At 37.2% G+C, this 23453-nt stretch overlaps 2 protein-coding genes across 3 annotated transcripts; one reads left to right on the top strand and one right to left on the bottom strand.

Annotated features, from left to right (window-relative positions):
- The first annotated feature begins 140 nt into the window (after positions 1–140).
- LOC140879529 (actin-like) lies at positions 141–3210 on the top strand. 2 transcript variants are annotated; one of them, XM_073283274.1, is made up of 5 exons: positions 141–189; positions 1055–1126; positions 1263–1656; positions 2251–2864; positions 2961–3210. In XM_073283274.1, exons 2-5 carry the CDS (start codon positions 1067–1069, stop codon positions 3024–3026), a joined length of 1134 nt encoding a protein of 377 aa, XP_073139375.1. In that variant the 5' UTR covers positions 141–189; positions 1055–1066; the 3' UTR covers positions 3027–3210. The 2 variants fall into 2 exon arrangements, with proteins under 2 accessions (XP_073139375.1, XP_073139376.1); XM_073283275.1 differs by lacking the exon at positions 141–189 and adding an exon at positions 218–293.
- A 2531-nt stretch (positions 3211–5741) lies between these two features.
- Positions 5742–8645, bottom strand: LOC140880469 (probable protein phosphatase 2C 23). Its single transcript, XM_073284950.1, has 4 exons — positions 7066–8645; positions 6839–6952; positions 6218–6482; positions 5742–6108 (listed from the first exon to the last, which is right to left on the bottom strand). Exons 1-4 carry the CDS (start codon positions 8461–8463, stop codon positions 5993–5995), a joined length of 1893 nt encoding a protein of 630 aa, XP_073141051.1. The 5' UTR covers positions 8464–8645; the 3' UTR covers positions 5742–5992.
- Positions 8646–23453: the final 14808 nt, after the last annotated feature.

Raw genomic sequence — 23453 nt, 5'->3', positions numbered from 1 at the left:
AAGATATGGATTTGATAAAATTATCAAACTAATGGTTTCCTAAGATAAGAAGCCCAATGGGCCAATATATGGGCCGGACCATAACAACCCGTTTTTTCCAATAAATGCTGCTTCTATATATAGGAATTATGATTTGTACAATGGCACGAGTCAATCGGAGATCAAGCGGCACTCTAGTGGAATTTACAGGTAAAATTTCGATCGCATTTTGCATTCACTCGTTTCCATTTTGAATCAGCAACATTCTCTCGCTCTCGAAACACGGTAATCCTTCCTCCACACTACTCAAAAAGGTGATCGACTTCTCTTTTTTATTCCAAGTTCGTGATCTCCTTTTGTTGTACGTGAGGTTGGATCATCATTTGTTTTTTTTTCTTTTTTCTTTCCTCCGCATTTTTTCAGATTAAATTTCGGTTTCATGTGTATGAGATCTCTGGTCAGATAATGTTTGAGTGTGGAATGCCGCAGGATTGACTTTAGAATTTCGTTTTGATTGTTGAAATTGCGATTGATACGATCTCTACGATAGAGGAATTCCTCTTTCGATAAATCTGACAAACTGCTCGATTTTGGTGAATTCTCTGGGTAAAATGTTCTGTTAATAAAAGACAAAACAAGAAAAGAAGGGTGCAAAATGCAAATTACTTTGCCGCATTGTTTTTTATGCCACTTTTCCTCTATTAATTTATTTATTTTTCCGTTATACATCTGTTTCAGAAAGTTGCCCGCCCTTAAGCAGTCGCCTTTAGATTGTTTAGATTTGGTCATGTTGTATGTAGGTTTTGGCTTATGTCTGTTACCATATCATATGTTCTTTTTTATTCACCCATGGCCTTTTGAGTTTTATGTTTGTGTATGATTAAGTAGAATGCATATATTTTGGATCCGTTTATCAATACCAAGGCGTGTAAATAGTTTCCTGAAAGGTGATTAGGTGATGGATTGGTAACGCAGCTGCTGATGGGCTTCTGAAGCATGAACTTTGATACATTGTGTTTTAATTTTAATCAAGCTTTATGACATCGATGATGCCTGTAATTTTTTCCCCCTGCAGGTGAACGGATAAATGGCGGATACTGAGGACATTCAACCACTTGTGTGCGATAATGGCACGGGGATGGTCAAGGTAATTATAATTGTAATTATGCTTCTGATCCTGTTTATCTGCATATATTTGGATAAAATTCACCAAGAAAAATGTCTAATTGCTTTGTTATTATCGTGATTACTGGTGTTATTATCGTGATTACTGATGAATTTAGGCTGGATTTGCTGGAGATGATGCTCCAAGAGCTGTCTTTCCCAGCATTATTGGTCGCCCTCGGCACACAGGGGTGATGGTTGGCATGGGGCAGAAAGATGCGTATGTTGGGGATGAGGCCCAGTCCAAGCGTGGTATTTTAACTTTGAAGTACCCTATTGAACATGGCATCGTTAGTAATTGGGATGACATGGAGAAGATCTGGCATCATACTTTCTATAACGAACTCCGTGTTGCTCCTGAGGAGCACCCAATTCTTCTCACAGAGGCACCCCTCAACCCAAAGGCAAATCGTGAGAAAATGACCCAGATAATGTTTGAAACCTTCAACTCCCCTGCCATGTATGTTGCTATTCAGGCAGTTCTGTCACTTTATGCCAGTGGACGTACTACTGGTGAGTTGATTCAGTTCTATTCTCAAGATTTGTCTGCATCTAATGGAAGTATAGGAACAGAATTGAAGTTATTTGTTTTTGGTAGTGTGATTTGGTTTTAAGTTATGACTTTTTGTGTGGTGACTAATTATATCACACATTTCCTTGGTGCTGAATGTGCAAACTGTTCAGAAATTTCTTGTACTATTGTCTGTTGATACCATTATTTTTTCATGCAACTCACAATCCAAGAGAGATTTTTTGTTTTCCATTTGGAAATAATGACCTTTACTTCTCTTGAACCTGTTTTCTAGTCGTTTCAAGGTAAAATCTGCAAAAACGTGATGAATATTGTGACATAGGACAACCTGAGTATAGCTAGCCACTTGTTTAGTAGTTTTATAAGCACTGTTGAATGATATCTACTTGCTGCTTGAATGTTCAGAGTGGCTGTATAGATGAAAATCGTGCAATCTTTCCCATGAGACAAAAGCTTTATAAAACATTTTTTTTCTTATTTCCGTGTTTTTAGATTATCTGGTGTGCGCCTACATAAAATCACCTTTGAGTCTCTGGACACATTACCAAAGACATCCTGGTACCATTTTTGTGCAGGTATTGTTATGGATTCTGGGGATGGTGTCAGTCACACAGTCCCCATTTATGAAGGCTATGCCCTGCCCCACGCTATTCTTCGTCTCGACCTTGCTGGTCGTGATCTCACTGAACAATTGGCCAAAATCCTCACCGAACGTGGCTACAGTTTCACCACCTCTGCTGAGAAGGAAATTGTCAGGGACATGAAAGAGAAGCTGACATTCATTGCTCTCGATTTTGAGCAGGAAATGGAAACTGCAAAGACAAGCTCATCCATCGAAAAGAACTTCGAGCTTCCTGATGGGCAAGTGATCACTATCGGAAACGAGCGCTTCCGATGCCCTGAAGTCCTTTTCCAACCTTCCATGATTGGAATGGAAGCTGCTGGTATCCATGAAACCACATACAATTCCATAATGAAATGTGACGTTGATATAAGGAAGGATCTTTATGGGAATGTGGTCCTGAGTGGTGGGTCTACCATGTTTCCTGGTATTGCTGACAGAATGAGCAAGGAAATCACCGCGCTGGCTCCCAGTAGCATGAAGATCAAAGTGGTGGCTCCTCCTGAAAGGAAATATAGTGTTTGGATTGGTGGATCCATCTTAGCTTCCCTCAGCACCTTCCAGCAAGTATGTCGGAACTTGATCAATATCGTCGTTCCATCTGACTTATTATTATAACTTTTTCATTAACACCGGCTTTATTTTCATTTTGCTTGGGTGCAGATGTGGATAGCAAAGGCAGAGTATGATGAGTCAGGGCCATCGATTGTGCATAGGAAATGTTTCTGATCAGAAACAAGCAAGTGTGTTTTCAGCGTTCTTGATTTCAGCTTTTAATTTCCAAATTCATTGTGTTGGTTTTATTGTTTTTGTAATGGATTCAGGAGTATGTCAGTGTTGTGGTCTATGTTGATCTTTTATTATGAATTTTTGTATGGACGTGGAATATTTTTATGCAATATAGGATTATACATGTTTGTTACTTTATTAATATACTGATAATTACTTATTAGTATTTAAGTGTATGCTGCCAAGGGTTCTGCATTTATTCAATCATTATATTTGGAAAACTGTGTGAAATTAGGATACATTGATATATGCATTAAAATTCAAGATTTTCCCCTTAACGGTTGAATACTAATTTGAATCGGTTAAATGGTGATGCATGTGACTCACTCCAGCTGCTATTGGAAATTTTGTTACAGTGGAATGCAAATTTGATGAACAATGGTGTATTTAACTACTTGGAATTGGAATTGGAATTATGTTTTGGAGACTTATTTGTTATTATATTATTATGGATCCAGATAAGGACTGACCCTGTCTCAGTTTTCTGTTAACCAACCATGAAAGTGAAAACTCATTGGATTATTTATTATTTTCGAGACCCTTAAACAGTTAAACTCCCATATATAGTTTTTTTTTTTAAAGAAAAAATGAGCTTAATTGTTAATCATCTAATAATGGCATTTTGGGCTCAAATCAGCTCATTAGTTTCGTAAATATCAATTTTTTTAAAAAAAAAGAATTATAGGTAAGTAATAAGAAACAAAGAATATTTACGTGACTTCCAAATGTTGAATTGAAATCAATCTTTGAACCTGATTTATTTAAAAACCTAGGAAAAATCTCGTCAAACTTCGAAAATTTACCCCTCTCAGAACCAATGGCAATATGGCATGGTGTATTAAGGGATATATTTTGTTGTTTTCTTTTTCTTTTTCTGGCATTCTTTAGTTGTTTTTTCTAGAAATCAGATTTTTGAAATGTATTGAGAAACATAGTGTATTTCTTGTGTTTTTTTTATATAGGAAAACAAATTAGATATAGCGATTTAATCATGAAGGTTTTGTTTGACATTGGATGGCTGAAATGTTCTACACCATGTGGGCTTCACAAATGAGAAAATCTAGTTTACCTCCATTTCAAGTCATCACTTCCCCTTCTTTCAAAAAAAAAAAAAAGTCATCACTTCCCCAAAGTATGGAACCCTAAAATTTTTATGTCTTCTAGTTAAATTAGAAAGAGTGGTCCATAAATATTTATTGATTTGGTCTTTAGAATTTTAAGTGGATAAATAGTAGAATAATAAGAAATGATACAAAACCAGTGTTATTAAAACCGGACCGGCCGATTCGACCGGGTACCGGTCGTCGGTCCGGTCCGGAACTTCACCAGGAACCGGAAAATCGGTTGAATCGGTTTTTCGAATTTATTTTTATTTTTATTTTTATTTTTAAAATTTGAATTTTTTATTTTAAAAACTTTAAATTTAATATTTATATATATATATATATATGATTATTTGGAATTTGTACTTCATCAAAAATTATTTTAATAATTATTGATTTTTTTAAAAATTAAATAATTAATTATTTAAATAATTTAGAACTATAATTGACATTTTGAATATATTACATATTTATTTAGCTTTCAAACTATGACAAATATATATATTTTTTGTCTATATATATATATATATTTTTGAGTTTTTAAAATTCAAAATATATTATTTATCAGATTATATTATATAAACAGTTTTCCGGTTCGATCGTCCGGTTAAAACGGTCTGACCGATTGGACCATTTTTTTTAGATAGATCGATTCGATCATCGGTCCGGTTATAAAAACAATGCACAAAACAATTGTACAAGAAGTCTTGGAATTTACTTCTCACTTTTTTTAATGACAAAAAGATTTGAAATTTGCATATATAATATAGTATATATTTTTTTAAAAAATAAAAATAAAAAATTTCTCTTCAACTTCCACTAGCTCTAAATTTGCAATCAATGATGGCGAAAGTCTCCAACATTTAAGTTTGATAATAAATATATCACGAGATGTAAGTCAGAGGCACCAAAACCACACGACTTAATCATTCATGAATCTACACTTACATTTATTAAATACCTACCAATCTCCATTCTTCCAACAAATTACTGATTCAACTATTAAATACTCTCTCTATTCAAACTTATGCTTTTATATATATATATATATATATAGATGAATATTTTGAATAAAAATGTCGATACGTTGTGGCACAAAGATTCAAAAGTCTGCATAACCCACGATACAAATGTTTATAATGATTGCTAATTATTATTATTATTATTATTATTATTATTATTATTATATTTTAAAAGAGAAAATGTCAACTCAAATAGAAAATCATGCCCCCTTGTCATGCTCATAACATTATGCTTTATTTTTTATTTAAAAATAAATAACTCCGGTCAAGTGCAAGATTAAGACTTTTGTATAAGCCTCAAAAGTCTACACTCCAAGCATGTATTAATCACAGCCTCAAAAGTCTACACTCCAAGCATGTATTAATCACAGCGTACAATACATGGAATATGTGCATACCATAGTTCAAACATACGTTTTATTTTAATTAATTTTTTAACCAGAAGAAATATTCTTGTAATTTCAACTAAGGGAAGCTGCCGCATGGTAACATTTATTTTTTTATTTAAAAAAAATTTATTTTACAAACAAAAAACGAAAGAATTTTCGACTTTCTATTGAATTTACGAGTTTAGATTTACATTTCTACAAGGGAACTGTAAACCCAATCAGAACTACAAATTTTGAAGATTTAATTCGAATGAATGTAAGGGGAAAATATCGGGGATGTCGACATATACAAATCCCCAGCAACTGGTATATATGTCACACATTTACAATAATAAAGCTTCCTATAATTTTTTTCTTGGTTGTATATGTGTATTATCTGATTCCTAACCTAGTCACATGGAGGATCGCCATATCCTCCCTTCAAATGAAATAATAATAATCGAGACGTCGTCATGGTATCTGCGACGATCCCCTTGCGGGATATCGAGTAATTCATGAAAATCCATGCCTGCAAATTCAATCACAAGTTCATGTTCATCAGATATAGAATTTTTTTTTTCCTAAAAAAAAGTAGTATTGTTTGGTCATGAAATGGGGTCATGAATTCGGAATTATACCGGCTTTCTTAGCAGCGCGAAACAGCACCTCTTCGACCAGATGCTGAGCCGGATCGCCCTCAGGGAAAGTTGTCAAGAACATCTCAACTTCAGAGACAGCTTCTTGGTTAGTGAAGTACTGGTAAAGGCCATCAGATGATAGGATCAAGAACTTGTCTACGGGATCTAATCTGTGGTGGCACAGAGACGGTGAGCACGTGATGTAAGGGTACGTTCCGACGTAATCGATTCTGAACATCTCCAGTAGTGCATTGTTCCATTTGGGCTGTAATTGTAAAAAAACACATCCATTCAGATTTCAGAACATGTATTGAATCAATTTAGAAGGGGCACCGCGCTTTACGTGGGAAACGCTACATACTATATAGCTGCTGGATTTCAAACCATACAGCAACTCTAATGCCACATACAGATTGTTATACTAGTTAGACAATCACACATTACATCCAACAATCTTTCTCCGAAAATATACTTATGGGAATCAATCTCATATCTTGTTTATAATACCAACAACTATCTTTGCTACCGATTTGATCACCATATTGCGCAACAACGATTACCGTCTGCATCAATTAATACATGTGACAGATGAATTTTTGAAGCTTATACAAAGATGCATACCTGTTTGAGAAAGCCTGCCCCAAAAGCTCGGGTAACCTTCAAAGAACCTTTCACTCTCTCGTTATAAACAGCAAAAGCATCATCTGGATGTGCATTTCTAATCCTTCTCACTTCCTATACGATGATGAACAATTACCACATAAACAATGAGCATAGGAACAAAAGAGCAAACAACGAAAAACATAGACCTTAAAGAAACAGAGAGACTAACTAAAAAATGTTTCTACCTCTTTAACTGATGTGCAATGATCCATTGTTAGCTGATAAGAACTCAAATTGTGAGTGTGTTCGTATTCATAACCGTATAGTGATTCTTCTGATAATTGCTTCCTCATTTTCCCAACTTGAGAATCGACCTTGGCTAACACAGCCCGACTGTCACCGACATTAAGCAAGTACACATCATCACCTTTCATTACCATCACCAGAACACATGATCCCATCAAAGATAACTCAGGATTCTCCATTAGCATCATGTCTGCTATCTGTAAATACGATGCTTCGATCTTCCTCAGGGCTTCGGACAACGCTTTCAACACCCCTAGATGATTAACAGCAGCAGGTTCCGCATAGCCCAATTTCTCCCTCAATTTCAAGTCCAGCTCCTCTCTTTCCTTGCTATCCAAACTTTTAGAACAAAATGCCGAGCTATTAACCCCATTTTCACAAGACTCAGACTTGTCACACCACAACAGCCCCTTGAGTTCCTTGGAAACATTGTGATAGAGATTGCTCAACAGAAAATCAGTAGCATCAGGGCCATTGAATCCATCATAAATCCCAACAAAAACTAAGCTATGTTCTTCGGAAACTACGATATGCACTCTGTCCTCACCAGCTTTGCCCTGTGCCCACTGCACATTTTGACTGCCAAAAGATTCATTTCCAACATCGTCGTTATCATCAACTAAGCTCAATTGGCTGCTCAGATTATTGCTTGTAATCGTGCTGCTACTATTACCACTCACGGTAGCAGTTTTGTTCTCATTATTACTACTCGATTCTTTGGAGAAACCAGGTCCCCATAAAGATTTCGATATCAACCCTTTCAAGTTTTTTACCAGATCCCATTTCTTGGATTTGAGCTTGTATCTTTGCAACTGATCGACTTGATTCTCCAGAGGGCCAGAGATGAAGCTACGTTCAATCGGGCCGGACAAGAAACCGCGCTCCATCGGGCCGGACCCATAACCTGGATTCCTCACAATGGGGCCCGAACCCTGAACCGTATTCCTCAGAATTGGGCCGGACCTCACTGTGGAGGCAGAATTTCTCGGAATCGGCTGCAAGGGAATGGAAGAAAATAATTGTGAGCTTTCAAAAGCCGATGCTTTGTCAAGAGAAGTGGAGCCATTGTTGCACGTATAAGGGTCCGTCGAGAGGGGAGTGAAAGCATTGGCGGAGATGGAGGCGCCGGAGATGGTCCGGAACGCCGCCGTTTGGCACACCAAATCGTCGAAAGGTTGCGTTTTGTGAGGTGGGTCGGGTCGGATGTAGGCAAAGGAGTGTCCTAACCCTTCATCCAGGGGATCCGACACACACACGGCGATATCGTGGCGGCGGCGGGAAATCTCGCCTGGGTCTCCGGTGCAGCAGAGGCTGAGTTTCCCCCCTCCATTGCCCATCTTCTCGAGAGATCTTTAAACCTCGGCAGATACAAAAAAAAGTTCAAAAGAAAGAAAAAAAACAAAACAGAGAGATTGAAGGGGCGGATTGAATTCGGAAAAGCTGAAAGCTTCACGGTTTGGTATTGGAGTTGAAGAAGAGAGAGAATCGAAGAAGATTAATGAAGTGAGAGAGAGTTGACTTTTAGATTGGTTTGAAAAGTAGTATTAAATTTTGATTTCTTTAATATTCGATGCTTTTTGGTTTTGGTGGGCTAAAGGGTTGACTACAATTATGAACATATATTTTTTAGCAAATTATATATTTTGTATTTGGGCTTTCTAGAAACCGAGATTATTTTTACAATCAAATTTAATTGCTGTACCACCATCTTCTTTTTTTTAATCATTTATTTTTGTATTTTTTTTTTCATTTAAAAAAACGAAGTAAATAAACACACATTAAAAATATTAGTATGTTATAAAAGTTTAACAAGTTAATTAAAAATGGGTCTTTTCACTCAACATTATGCGCAACTTGGCCAATTTATTAGTTTTATTGGAAGGAAGAGCCAATCATAAATTAAGATCACAACAACATTTTTACTTTGCATCAATTCGTCCTTTTAATTTCTTTCTTTTCAACCACATAATAAATCTGTGGCGAACCCTTTATGCCAACTTTCTACACTTGATTCAACTTTTTGGGTGATTTTTTTTGTTTCATAATATAATATTAATGGATATGCTATAAGTTCTTGCTTATCCCCTATTAAATGTATAAAGCTACCATCCGATGCCATAAATTTGGGCGAAAAGAAATAAATTAAAGTAACTTCCATTGAACAATTTTCCAAACAATTTTTAAAAAACTATGAGATGCCCTTTTGTTGAAGAAAAAAAAACTATTTTCTAATCGAGTAATTGTATTTCCATTGAAGAGATGATGTTTTCCTGCCCAACTTAATGATATTTAAAATTATATATATATATATATATATATATATATATAATATTTTATATCTTAATAGTAACGGGTTTTTTATTTTTCCGTGTTTATAAGTCATGCCTATAACACGGGTTTGAAATTAATAATGGTTAATCATATAGTAATATTATTGAATAATAAAATAAATTGAAAGATGTATTGGTCTGATTTGGTCAGAATTAAATATTAAAACAACCAAATACACGTAAATGAATTTAGGACTTGACTTTTAGCACGAAATTGAAAGAAAAAAAAAAAAGAGAAAAAAACATGCATGATATATGCGTGAGATTGTAAAAGCTTTGACTTTTCTGAAGTCGTGATTAAAATACACACACGTATTCCCTTAATGAAATATCAAATATGTTTTATTTGTGCGATATTATATGTGTTGAATGTCAGAGCCCAAAAATCTCAATACCAATTCACAGATAACACAACGAACAAGCACTCAAGAATTGAAACAATAACGATCAAGAAAAATAGGAAATTAAGAGTAGACGCAAATAAGAATATAAGGGAATTACTTGGTTCGGATTTAATAAATCCTACATAAAACCCATATGAATTCACTACTAACCAATTTCGAATATGTTCAATATAACCCTCCAGAAACAAGATGACCACAAGCTATAAATCTAATTTGGCTAATACACAAGACCAAAATTAATATACCGAGTTCATCGAAGTACAAACTCCTCAAGCTTTGCTTCGATCTCAATCTTCAATCTAGAAGATAGCTGCTTGTGATATCTATGAGGATATATCCGATTTACAGGAGAGAAGAAGATGACTTTGTCTTCTTAAATCTGCAGAAAGAATTATGCCCCTTATCCCTATCAATCGAGATCCAATTCCCTTAAGTATAAGTTTAGCTTTTTAACTGCCACAACTAACAGTAGCTTTAATCTTGGCCATTAGATCAAGCCTTTAAACCCTTGAGCTGATCCAAACCGTTGATTACAACTAATGTTTAGTCAACAAAAGTCTTCACAAATCTCCACCTTTGACAAAATTGGTTGAATCAAGTGAATCCATCTGAGTTCTCATATGACAGTCGAATCTAGATTACTTCACCAGCTTAAGCAAGCCCAAGGCTTGGTTAAACTTGTTAACTGGTATAACCTTTGTTAACATATCAGCCGGGTTAATTAAAGTGTCAATCTTCTTAATCTTTATCAAACCTCTAGATATGATGTCTCTCACAAAATGCAATCTCACATCTATGTGTTGAAAGAGTGGGTGCCCGGTGAGCCAACTTGTGGCTAAGGGCTTTGATGACTCTTTGTATAAACAATCTTTTGTTTAATATAATTTACACTTTTATTAATGGCAATGACTTTATCTTTCTTCATATTGTTATATTGTGATATACTATTGTTGTTTTGATAAAGACCTTGAATATACTATAGTGTATGTAAGATGTGGTAGTACATGGGGATGTCTATCATGAAACACATCTTATAGTCACTGTATATTCTAAATGGTTCCTAGTCGATTGAGCCGTCCGTTAATAAGGATAAGGATCGCTCGAGATTGAGACTAGCATTTGCGATGTCGAGTACCACGTTTCATTGGTATGGAACATAGAGATGTTCAAAGCATGCAAATGGATATTCATACGATGAATGATCGAACTACCCTATCCGGACTTTCCAAGTGGTTATCACTTATCGAGTGGATAAAGTCCGCGGTTTTGGTTGTACACCATTAGTCCTTACTACTTGAAACATCATTGAGACTCTATATGCTAGTACTGTACTTTGACTCGTTTACCGACTCTATTGGGGTCATCAGGTGTCGAGATTGGGTACAGTTACAACACATATAGGAGTCGATGCTTTGTTGTCAAGGATTCACCACATACTTGTGAGTGTGGATATCCTATGCAATCTGAGGAGATATTAGTGTGACGAATCTCTGGCCAGAGTACATGATGTGTTTTAAGAAATGGTTTCTTAGTAGCACATGCGATGTCACTATTTGATCTTCAAGATGTATTGCATAGTTATCGAATCTCGAACGACTCTCGATTTACCAATGGTTGTTGATTCGATCGGGATATATGGATGAAGGGACCGTACTGTACGCTAACCAAAATCTATTGGTTCTTGCAGACACTATCAGTGATACCTAGGGAATCATGGAGCGATGTTGCTAGGCTCTCTTACCATGATTCGATGGGCAAGTCGGAAATTGTTGTTCCGAGTCACAAGGAGTTGTGAGCCCACGGCTAGCTGTACCCCTGAACCATTGAGGGTCACACAGAGTAATGGATTTTTAATCCCCGTTGAGATAGTTAAATTTAAAGAGTTAAATTTAATGAACAAAGAAATGGGACTTCTTATTTAAGAGTAGAGGAGTAAGATTTTCTAAAATGACATAGGGATGGGCATTTTTGGAAATCACTGAATTTGGATTCAGAAAATTTATCTTGACTCTAAAAGATGCAGAAATGGTTTCTGTGAACATTGGTGAAATTGGTTTATCAATCTGAGTCACGATGAATTTTATATTAATTTCTGAACATGCGGGCTTTGCTTGTCAGGCTTGAACTTATGACTAATGGGCCCTAAGCTGTTAGCAGCCCACATTATAAATAAGTTATTGCAGTACAGAAATTACACAACAGAGGTCACAATTTTCGAAAACCCTAGCTGTTTTTCTCTCTAAGTGGCCGCCCCCCTCTCCCTCTCTGCTCGAAAATTCCAGCCTGTGAATTTTGAATTTGCAGTCTGGTTTAACGGATCAAATTCGTTAATTCTCTTCGTAGAAACTTCTGATAGATTTTCTAGTGCAATCTATCAGAGGGATTAAATTTTCGTTCGTGGACCTGATTGAAGAATTGTTCGTCCATCAGTTCCTGGGATATACAACAAGAGCAGAGTAATCTGTTGGTGTCCATAATCTCGTTTCGAGATTGGAGGTAAAAATTTAATTGTGATTTAATTTTTACACACACAATTTAATCGTAAAGTTTTGATACCCATTATGGAATCGTTCCATATAAAATTTTTAAACTTTCGCTGCACCGGATATCAATTCTGATTGATCTGATCACCGTTTTCCAACAGTGGTATATGAGCCAGGTTGCTCAGATCAAGCGATTAAATTAATCGATTGTACAAATATTTTTAAGCCTCGGTTTTTGAAACAAAATAAATTTTTTTAAATAAAATTTTTTTTCGGGCAAAACACGGGCAGCGCACGCCGCTGCCCAGGCGCTGCGCTGGGCAGCGATCGTCGCTGCCCTAGGGGCAGCGATGGGCTGCCCTGCCCGAGCCCCTTTGGGGCGCGGGCAGCCCGGGAGCGTCCCGGGCGGCCCGTGAAAATTAATTTTTATTTTTAAAATTAAAATTTTAATATGTTAAAATTCTATTTTTGGTCCGATCGAAAATTGTTTTGATTGGTCCACGAGGCGTCGGATCGAATTGTTCGAGTTCGAAAATTTTAAAATTGATTTTTGGATAAATTTGAATTTTTGGAAAATTTATAGATTTTATCCGTTAAATCAGATTTTATGAAATTAATTATTTTTGGTACAATTGATGATAAGATATGATCTTATGGAAATATTGAGTAAAATATGATTTTATGTATAAAATTGGATTTTATATGTAAAATATGATTTTATTTGATAAAAAGATAAAATATGATTTTGTATGTAAAATAAGATTTTATATATGGAATATGATTTTATCCTTTTAATTTAAATTGCCATTGTATGTTATCCAATAAATTAATTTTGAATTAAATATTATTGGATAAGGATGATCGATTGCCATGACCAATTTTGTAGGTGTATGTTAGGAATTTACATTTGTTTTTATTGTTGTTGGATTTATTAATGAGCCTGGTTTATGGCCCAATATGAATTGTCATATGTAATAAAAGTGGGCCTGGTTTATGGCCCGTTCCCACCCCTTAAAATGTATCCCCTACTTGTCATAGTTATTTATTGTAAATACATTAGACTTAGTGGGAGATGAAGATTTGAAGACGGAGGTGGGCCCAGCAGGCAATAAAGACTGAAGAAATGTAAATTGGAAGCTCAATGTAATAGGATTGCATTGCATACCTGCATATTACCTAGGATTGGACTAAGACTCGTGATTGGCAACCACGGGTCGATTAGAAATGGAATCGATCATCCTATATAATATATGATATTATCGTTGTATGCATGTTTTAGACTAAATTGTATGAATCCCGCAAGCATACAAATTTTAAAATGATGAGACAAATTTTCAAAATTAAAATCCCTCATTTTAAATATGATTTAAAATTGATATCAAGATAAATAAAAGAAATTTAAATATTGTTTAAATGTTCCTACCTTCCATCAACGATCAATGTATGAGATGCTTCCCGCGGATACGGTCCGGCTCATATTATTGGGGGGGCCCGTTCGTCGGAAAGCTGTACATTGGATCGACAAATGTTGTAAGTTGGGTGGAACTCCCATGGGATCGGCTCATATTATTGGGGGATCCACATGGCGACCGTCCATCACAACTTAATATTGATGGGTCATCTTGACATGTCACAATAAACGGCGTCATATTATTGGGCCCTTATTGGACATGAGATAAAAACGTGGAGGTTGCTTTGGAAGCAATTGGGCTCTACATTTTGAAAATTATGGTTGGCTGATATTATTCGGGACCATAGTTTGTCAATTGGACTCCATGTTCCCACTAAGGAAAACAGTTTCCCGTTTTCACTAGAGGGTAGTGAAATCGTTAAAATAGTGGGAGTGAGATTCATAAAATAAATTTCGCCTATTTTATGTCTTAGTAAATTAATTAAACAATCACTGATAATTGTCTGTTTCTTTTCAGTATTTCATAAAGATGAATTCGCGCAATCCACTATTCTCTATTCTCGAACAAAATAAATTGACTGGCGCAAACTATACGGAATGGTTCCGTAAGTTGAAGATTGTCTTAACCTCGGAGAAGATGCTCTACGTGTTAGAAAAATCTCCTCCGAAGGAAGCACCAGCTGACATAAGTCCGGAAGAGTTGGCCAAACTTGATACATGGTGGGACCATGATATCAAGGCCAAATGCTATATGCAAGCCTCGATGTCTGATGAACTCCAGAGGCGATTTGAGGACATCGTGAATGCTGCTGATATTCACGTACAACTCAAGGAACTTTTTGGGGCTCAATCGAGAGCTGAAAGGTTCGCTACTGTAAAAGAGCTAATAACGTGTCGCATGCGTGAAGGGACTTCAGTCCGTGATCATGGGGTACGAGTGATTTGGCTCATACAGAAGTTGGTAACGCTTGATTTGGTGTTGGAGCATGAACTCAACGTGGACTTATTACTTATCTCTCTTCCTTCTTAGTTTGACGGATTTGTGGTGAATTTCAATATGAACAAGATAGAGGCCTCCCTTGAAGAGATGGTCAATATGCTTGTAACATATGAAGCCACTTTAAAGAAGGATAAACCGGTTCTCTTGGTGGGCTCCTCTTCCTCTGCTAAGAAGGGGCCAAGTACAAAGGGTAAGAAACGTTCTGTCCCACCCAAGAAAACTGGACCCGAGAAGAAGAACAAGACAAAGGCTTCAAACATGGAAAAGTCCAAGGATGTTTGCCATTACTGCAAGAAACCCGGTCATTGGAAACGTAACTGCAAGGAATATCTAGAGCAGTTGCGAACTGCGAAGGGTATGTTCTATATTGAAATAAATGTTTCACTTAATACTACTTCTTGGGTATTGGATACCGGATGTGGATCTCACATTTGCAATGATTTGCAGGTGATGACAAGAAGTCGCAAGCTTAGAATGGGTGAGACCCAGCTGAGACTCGGAAATGGTTCTAGAGTTGAAGCTAAAGCTGTGGGAGATGTTTATTTAATTTTGCAGAACGATTTTAAGTTACTTTTGAGAGATGTTTTATTTGTTTCAGATTTGATTAAAAACATTATTTCTGTTTCTATGCTTGATAGAGATGGTTATTCTTGCAATTTTGTGAATGAGATTTGCAATATTTACAAGAATGAATGTTTAATTGGAAATGGACAACTTGAAAATGATCTATATAACTTAAAATTAAAAGACGTTCCAATAAATTATGTTGATAAACCGGTAACAACAAACAAAAGGAAAATCGATAGTCAAAACCCGGCAAACCTTTGGCATGCTAGGCTAGGTCATATTTCCTCAAGGAGGATGAACAAGCTAGTGGGAGAGGGCATGTTTGATATGTCTGATATTAACTCTCTACCTACTTGTGAATCCTGCTTGAAAGGAAAAATGACTAAATCTCCATTCAAGGGGAAATCTGAGCGTAGTCAAAATCTGTTGGATTTGATCCATACAGATGTTTGTGGTTCATTTAGAATTGGTACTCAATTTGGCCACACCTACTTCATTACCTTTACTGATGATTATTCAAGGTATGAGTATTTATATTTAATGAAATATAAGTCTGAAGCATTTGAAAAGTTCAAAGAATTCAAGGCTGAAGTAGAAAACAAGCTAGGTAAAAGTATTAAAGCACTTCGATCGGATCGAGGTGGAGAATACTTAAGTACCGAGTTTTTGGACTATCTGAAAGAGAATGAGATTCTCTCTCAGTGGACTCCTCCTATGACACCTCAGCTAAATGGTGTATCGGAGCGTCGTAATCGAACTTTGTTGGACATGGTTCGATCCATGATGAGCTTCACTGAGCTTCCACCTTCGTTTTGGGGCTATGCGCTTGAAACGACGGTGTTGTTGTTGAACAACGTCCACACCAAAGCAGTGGACAAAACACCATACGAGTTATGGAATGGCAAAGCTCCTAAGTATTCGTACTTGAGGATTTGGGGATGTCCTGCTTACGTGAAGCAGACAGTGGGAGATAAGTTGGATAGTCGATCCACCTTATGTTATTTTGTAGGGTATCCGAAGAATTCAATCGGATATTATTTCTATCGTCCTGCTAAAACAAAGGTATTTGTTTCAAGGAATGCCACCTTCTTGGAGAAGGAGTTCTTATTGGATAAGAAAGGCGAGATGATGGAACTCGAAGAAATTCGAGAAGAACCCGAAATACAAAATAATGATCCTACACCTCAGGAACCAATGATGGACACGCCTATACCTAGAAGATCCGAGAGGACTTCTAGACCTCCTATTCGATATGGTCTTCTTCTTGAAGGGGATCAAGATGAACCCGATGTTGGATGTGATCCAAGAAACTTCAAAGAAGCAATTTCTGATGCGGATTCAAATTTATGGCTTAAAGCTATGCAGTCGGAAATAGATTCGATGCATACAAACCAAGTTTGGTCTTTAGTAGATCCTCCCGATGGAATTGTTCCAATAGGGTGTAAATGGATCTACAAGAGAAAGCTTGGGCCTGATGGTAAGGTATTGACCTACAAGGCACGATTGGTGGCGAAAGGTTATACTCAAAGACAAGGAGTTGACTATGATGAAACTTTTTCACCAGTTGCAATGTTCAAGTCCATAAGAATCCTTATTGCCATAGCTGCTTGGTATGACTATGAGATATGACAAATGGATGTGAAGACTGCATTTCTTAATGGAAACATTAAGGAAGAGATCTATATGACGCAGCCTGAGGGATACACATCCATGGGAAGCGAGCATAAGGTATGCAAGCTTCAGAGATCAATCTATGGTCTCAAACAAGCATCAAGAAGTTGGAACCAGAAATTTGATGAAACAATAAAGGATTTTGGTTTCATCAAGAACCCGGAGGAACCGTGCGTGTACAAGAAAGTAGTTAAGGATGCTATGACATTTTTAGTACTTTATGTTGATGACATCCTACTCATTGGTAATGACGTAGGGATGTTGCAGTCAACAAAGATATGGTTATCAGGTAGATTCTCGATGAAGGATTTGGGTGAGGCATCCTATATTCTAGGGATACAGATCTATAGAGATAGATCTAAGAGAATGATAGGACTCACTCAAGCATCCTACATCGACACCATATTGAAAAGGTTTTCAATGGATGGGTCCAAGAGAGGACATCTACCTATGTGTCATGGAGTTTATCTATCCAAGTCTATGTGTCCCAAGACTGATGAAGAGATAGAGAAAATGACACATGTACCATATGCGTCAGCCATAGGTAGTATCATGTATGGGATGATATCTACCAGACCGGATGTAGCATTTGCTCTGAGTGTCACAAGCAGATATCAAGCTAATCCCGATCAAATGCATTGGAAAGCCGTGAAGGACATTCTTAAGTACTTATGAAGGACTAAGAATATGTTCATGGTATATGGAGGAAGAGAACTGAAATTGGAAGGCTATACCGACTCTAGCTTCCAAAGTGACGTGGATGACTCGAAGTCAACCTCTGGATTTATGTTCATGCTCAATGGCGGTGCTGTCTCTTGGAAGAGTTCCAAGCAGGACACCACAGCGGATTCCACCACTGAGGCAGAATACATTGCGGCATCAGCTGCTGCTAAAGAGGCCGTTTGGATGAGGAATTTCGTCCAAGAGTTGGGCATCATTCCTGAAGTTGTTGGTCCAGTCCCGGTGTACTGTGACAACACGGGTGCCGTTGCTCAGGCAAAGGAACCAAGGTCTCATCAAAGATCCAAACACGTACTGAGGAAATACCACATCATCCGGGAGATTGTGGAAAGAGGAGACATCACTGTCGAGAGAGTGGTCTCTGCAGACAATATCGCTGATCCACTTACTAAGCCCTTGCCAGGACCATTATTTGACAAACATCGCGAAACAATGGGTCTACGTAGTATGACTAGTTGGCTTTAGGGCAAGTGAGAGATTGAAAGAGTGGGTGCCCGGTGAGCCAACTTGTGGCTAAGGGATTTGATGACTCTTTGTATAAACAATCTTTTGTTTAATATAATTTACACTTTTATTAATGGCAATGACTTTATCTTTCTTCATATTGTTATATTGTGATATACTATTTTTGTTTTGATAAAGACCTTGAATATACTATAGTGTATGTAAGATGTGGTAGTACATGGGGATGTCTATCATGAAACACATCTTATAGTCACTGTATATTCTAAATGGTTCCTAGTCGATTGAGCCGTCCGTTAATAAGGATAAGGATCGCTCGAGATTGAGACTAGCATTTGCGATGCCGAGTACCACGTTTCATTGGTATGAAACATAGAGATGTTCAAAACATGCAAATGGATATTCATACGATGAATGATCGAACTACCCTATCCGGACTTTCCAAGTGGTTATCACTTATCGAGTGGATAAAGTCCGCGGTTTTGGTTGTACACCATTAGTCCTTACTACTTGAAACATCATTGAGACTCTATATGCTAGTACTGTACTTTGACTCGTTTACCGACTCTATTGGGGTCATCAGGTGTCGGGATTGGGTACAGTTACAACACATATAGGAGTCGATGCTTTGTTGTCAAGGATTCACCACATACTTGTGAGTGTGGATATCCTATGCAATCTGAGGAGATATTAGTGTGACGAATCTCTGGCCAGAGTACATGATGTGTTTTAAGAAATGGTTTCTTAGTAGCACATGCGATGTCACTATTTGATCTTCAAGATGTATTGCATAGTTATCGAATCTCGAACAACTCTCGATTTACCAATGGTTGTTGATTCGATCGGGATATATGGATGAAGGGACCGTACTGTACGCTAACCAAAATCTATTGGTTCTTGCAGGCACTATCAGTGATATCTAGGGAATCATGGGGCGATGTTGCTAGGCGCTCTTACCATGATTCGATGGGCAAGTCGGAAATTGTTGTTCCGAGTACCAAGGAGTTGTGAGCCCACGGCTAGCTGTATCCCTGAACCATTGAGGGTCATACAGAGTAATGGATTTTTAATCCCCGTTGAGATAGTTAAATTTAAAGAGTTAAATTTAATGAACAAAGAAGTGGGACTTCTTATTTAAGAGTAGAGGAGTAAGATTTCCTAAAATGACATAGGGATGGGCATTTTTGGAAATCACTGAATTTGGATTCAAAAAATTTATCTTGACTCTAAAAGATGCAGAAATGGTTTCTGTGAACATTGGTGAAATTGGTTTATCAATCCGAGTCACGATGAATTTTATATTAATTTCTGAACATGCGGGCTTTGCTTGTCAGGCTTGAACTTATGACTAATGGGTCCTAAGCTGTTAGCAGCCCACATTATAAATAAGTTATTGCAGTACAAAAATTACACAACAGAGGTCACAATTTTCGAAAACCCTAGCTGTTTTTCTCTCTAAGTGGCCGCCCCCCTCTCCCTCTCTGCTCGAAAATTCCAGCCTGTGAATTTTGAATTTGCAGTCTGGTTTAACGGATCAAATTCGTTAATTCTCTTCGTAGAAACTTCTGATAGATTTTCTAGTGCAATCTATGAGAGGGATTAAATTTTCGTTCGTGGACCTGATTGAAGAATTGTTCGTCCATCAGTTCCTGGGATATACAACAAGAGCAGAGTAATCTGTTGGTGTCCATAATCTCGTTTCGAGATTGGAGGTAAAAATTTAATTGTGATTTAATTTTTACACGCACAATTTAATCGTAAAGTTTTGATACCCATTATGGAATCGTTCCATATAAAATTTTTAAACTTCCGCTGCACCGGGTATCAATTCTGATTGATCTGATCACCGTTTTCCAACATGTGTTTCGTCCTTTCATGAAACACTGAATTCTTGGATAAGTGTATTGCACTTTGTGAATCACAAAAGATATTAACATCCTTCTGATCAAAACCCATTTCAGTAACAAATCCAGAAATCCAAAGACCTTCTTTAACAGCCTCAGTTAGACTAATATACTCGGCTTCAGTAGTGGATAAAGCAACCACACTTTGTAAGTTTGATTTCCAGCTAACCACGTTGCCTCCACCTGTAAACACATACCCTGATATAGATCTTAGTTTATCTAGATCTGTTGCATAGTCAGAATCACAATAACCAGTGATTTCACAAGAATTCTGCTCAGATTTTGAATACTCCGACTTCAAATTTTTTGTTCCTTTTAAGTACCTTAGTAGCCATTGCACTGCCTTCCAATGATCTCTACTAGGCTTACTCATAAACCTACTAACTAGACCCAAACCATATGTGATGTCTGGTCTAGTTAAAACCATCATATACATGATGCTTCCCACTGCATTAGAGTATGGAACATTTTCATATGCATGGCCTCTAATTCCTCTCGATCTTCTTGCACTGCCTTCAATTTGAAATGAGCACCAACAAGTGTACTTACTGATTTAGCATCTACCATCTTGAAGATTTCAAGGACCTTGTTAATATATTGTTCTTGATACAAACACAAAGTCCTCATATTTCTGTCTCTTCTAATTTCTACTCCCAAGATTTGCTTTGCTGGACCAAGATCTTTCATTTCGAATGCTGAATTAAGTTGTTGCTTTAGCTTCTGAATCTCTTCAAATTCTTTACAAGCTATGAGCATGTCATCAACATAAATCAAAAGATAGATGAAAGACTGATTTTCTAGCTTTCTGTAATACACACAACTGTCGAACTTGGATCTAGCATATCCTTGCTGCAACATAAAATCATCAAACCGCTTATACCATTGCCTTGGTAACTGTTTGAGACCATAGTGTGATTTTTCCAGCCTGCAAACTTGTCCAGCTTGGGGATTAATCTCAAAACCTTTTGGTTGATTCATTAGAATCTCTTCTTCCAGATTTCCATGTAGAAAGGCTGTTTTAACATTCAATTGTTCAAGTTCCAAGTCATGAACTGTTGTAACTGCCAATAGAATTCGAATTGAGGAATACTTCACCACTGGAGAAAAAACTTCATGGTAATCTATTCTTATATTTGTGAGAATCCCTTTGCTACTAATCTGGCCTTAAACCTTGGCCCTTCAACACCTGGAACTCCTGGTTTCCTCTTGAATATCCACTTGCAGCCTATCATTCTTTTATCTTTTGGTTTATCTATCAATGTCCATGTGTTTTTCTTAATCAGGGATCTGTATTCATCTTGCATGGACCTTTGCCATTGTGCACTATCCTTGCTATTCATTGCTTCTTCATAGGTTGAGGGTTCTTCCAAAACCATCAATGCAGCCACATTGAGAGCAAAAGTTGTAAATTCAGATGATGCATACCTTGAAGGATGCTTGATTTCTCTTCGGACTCTGTCTCTTGCCAGTTTATAATCCTCCAGATTGTGATCATGTATATTGTCTTTACCTTGTTCACCTCTTTTTTCATTTAGTACATCAGAATCTTGATGAGGAATCTGATTCTCATCACAGCTTACATCATGGTAATCTTCAGGTAGTTGATGATTAGCTCCACCTTCATCCTCACTCTGTGTATTGCTTTGAGAATGAACCTGATTTTTATCCTGTAAACTCTGCTCAGCTTGCTTAGAGCTGGCTACTGCTGGGACAATTTTGTTAGCATAAAAAACAGGCTCATTAAAGAATACATCCCTACTAATTATGCATTTTTGCTCATCTAAGAGCCAGATTTTGTAACCATTTACACCAGTAGGATAGCCTAAGAAGATACCCTTCTTAGCTCTAGGACTTAACTTTCCTTGATTAGCATGTGTTACGCCTTAAACGCATACAAATCTCGTGTAATGAGATTAATGTTTTTAATGCATTAACAATTTTTATAATTAAATTGTTTTGATGATTACAAAACTCGGTTAAACGTTACTAACAGTTTAAAGTGAGAAATTTGCAGGTAATAATATTTTTGAGTATAGACAATATTGGAAGCAAGAACCGATAATCAAAAAATTGGGAATAAAAAATCAAAAGTTCAAATCTGTCCAGGTTCGGACGACCCGAAGACAACTTCGGATGCTCCGAAGTATTTCCAGAATTTAATAAAGATCGGAGGACAAGTTCGGAGACTTCGAAGACTACTTCGGACGATCCGAAGTGAGTTCGGATGACCCAAAAATTTTCCAGAAATTAAATAAAGATCGGAGGCACTCTCGGAGGCCACGAAATGACTACTTCGGACGACCCGAAGACAGGTTCGAACGACCCGAACTCCTTTACGGCCATGAAAATTTTGTCGAAAGAAAATTTACCAGAATGAATTTAATGCCGCCGTTCGGACGACCCAAAGATGACTTCGGACCACCCGAACAGTTCACCAGCCGTAAGAATTTGAATTTCAATCAGACAAGGTTCGGACGACCAGAAGGCCCGTTCGGACGACCCGAACCTGTTCGGATTGGCACCTATAAATACATGTCATTTGAAGCCTTCTCAACTCACCAATTCACTCTCAACTCTCTTTGCAAGCAAGTTCATCTCCTACAAGAGTTAAAAAAAATATTTGTGAGATATATATTCAAAATCGAGGGTTGTTTGTATAAGTTCATTCGTGAGTTGGTTGCTCGGTTATTGTAAACACTTGTGTGTGAAGCCAAGTGTATTTACGAGTGTTGTGGCTATCCTTGGAGCCCTTAAGGCCAAGTGTTGAGTTGTATCGGCGCGGTGATCGTGTCAAGTTGTAAGGCTATCCTTGGAGACATCAAAGTCAAGTCGTTCGAAGTGCTAGTGGATCCTTGGTTAATCGATCTTAACCAAGAAGGGGAGACGTAGACGATTTATCGTCGAACTTCCATAAACATCTTTTATCCCTTTTACTGCTTTATTTACATTACACATTTATTTACTGCACTTATTATTAATTGCTTTAAGTCTTCCGCTTGCGTATTTGCATAATCGCTTTAAATTGCTAAAGTTGCCAATAGAACCTAAATCCCCCCCATTAGGTTCTAACAAGTGGTATCAGAGCCACCTTTTTCAAAATATTTTCAAAATGGTTCTTATGGCAAATCTAGCGAGCGACTATGCTCAAGGGCAATCAACAAATCGTCCTCCTCTTTTCAATGGCATAAACTACGGATATTGGAAAAACCGAATGTCCCTATATATCCAATCCATAGATTATGACCTTTAGAAGGTTACTGTGAAAGGTCCCTACATACCTACTAAAGAGGTTGAGAGTGTCAAAATTCCTAAGGGAATGGACGACTTTTCTAAGGAGGATATGAAACTTATATC

The sequence above is a fragment of the Henckelia pumila genome, chromosome 2 (assembly GCF_033568475.1).
Source record: "Henckelia pumila isolate YLH828 chromosome 2, ASM3356847v2, whole genome shotgun sequence".
Taxonomy (NCBI): domain Eukaryota; kingdom Viridiplantae; phylum Streptophyta; class Magnoliopsida; order Lamiales; family Gesneriaceae; genus Henckelia; species Henckelia pumila.
Note: the sequence above shows the minus strand (reverse complement) of the source record. Positions and strands in the feature narration are given on the sequence as shown.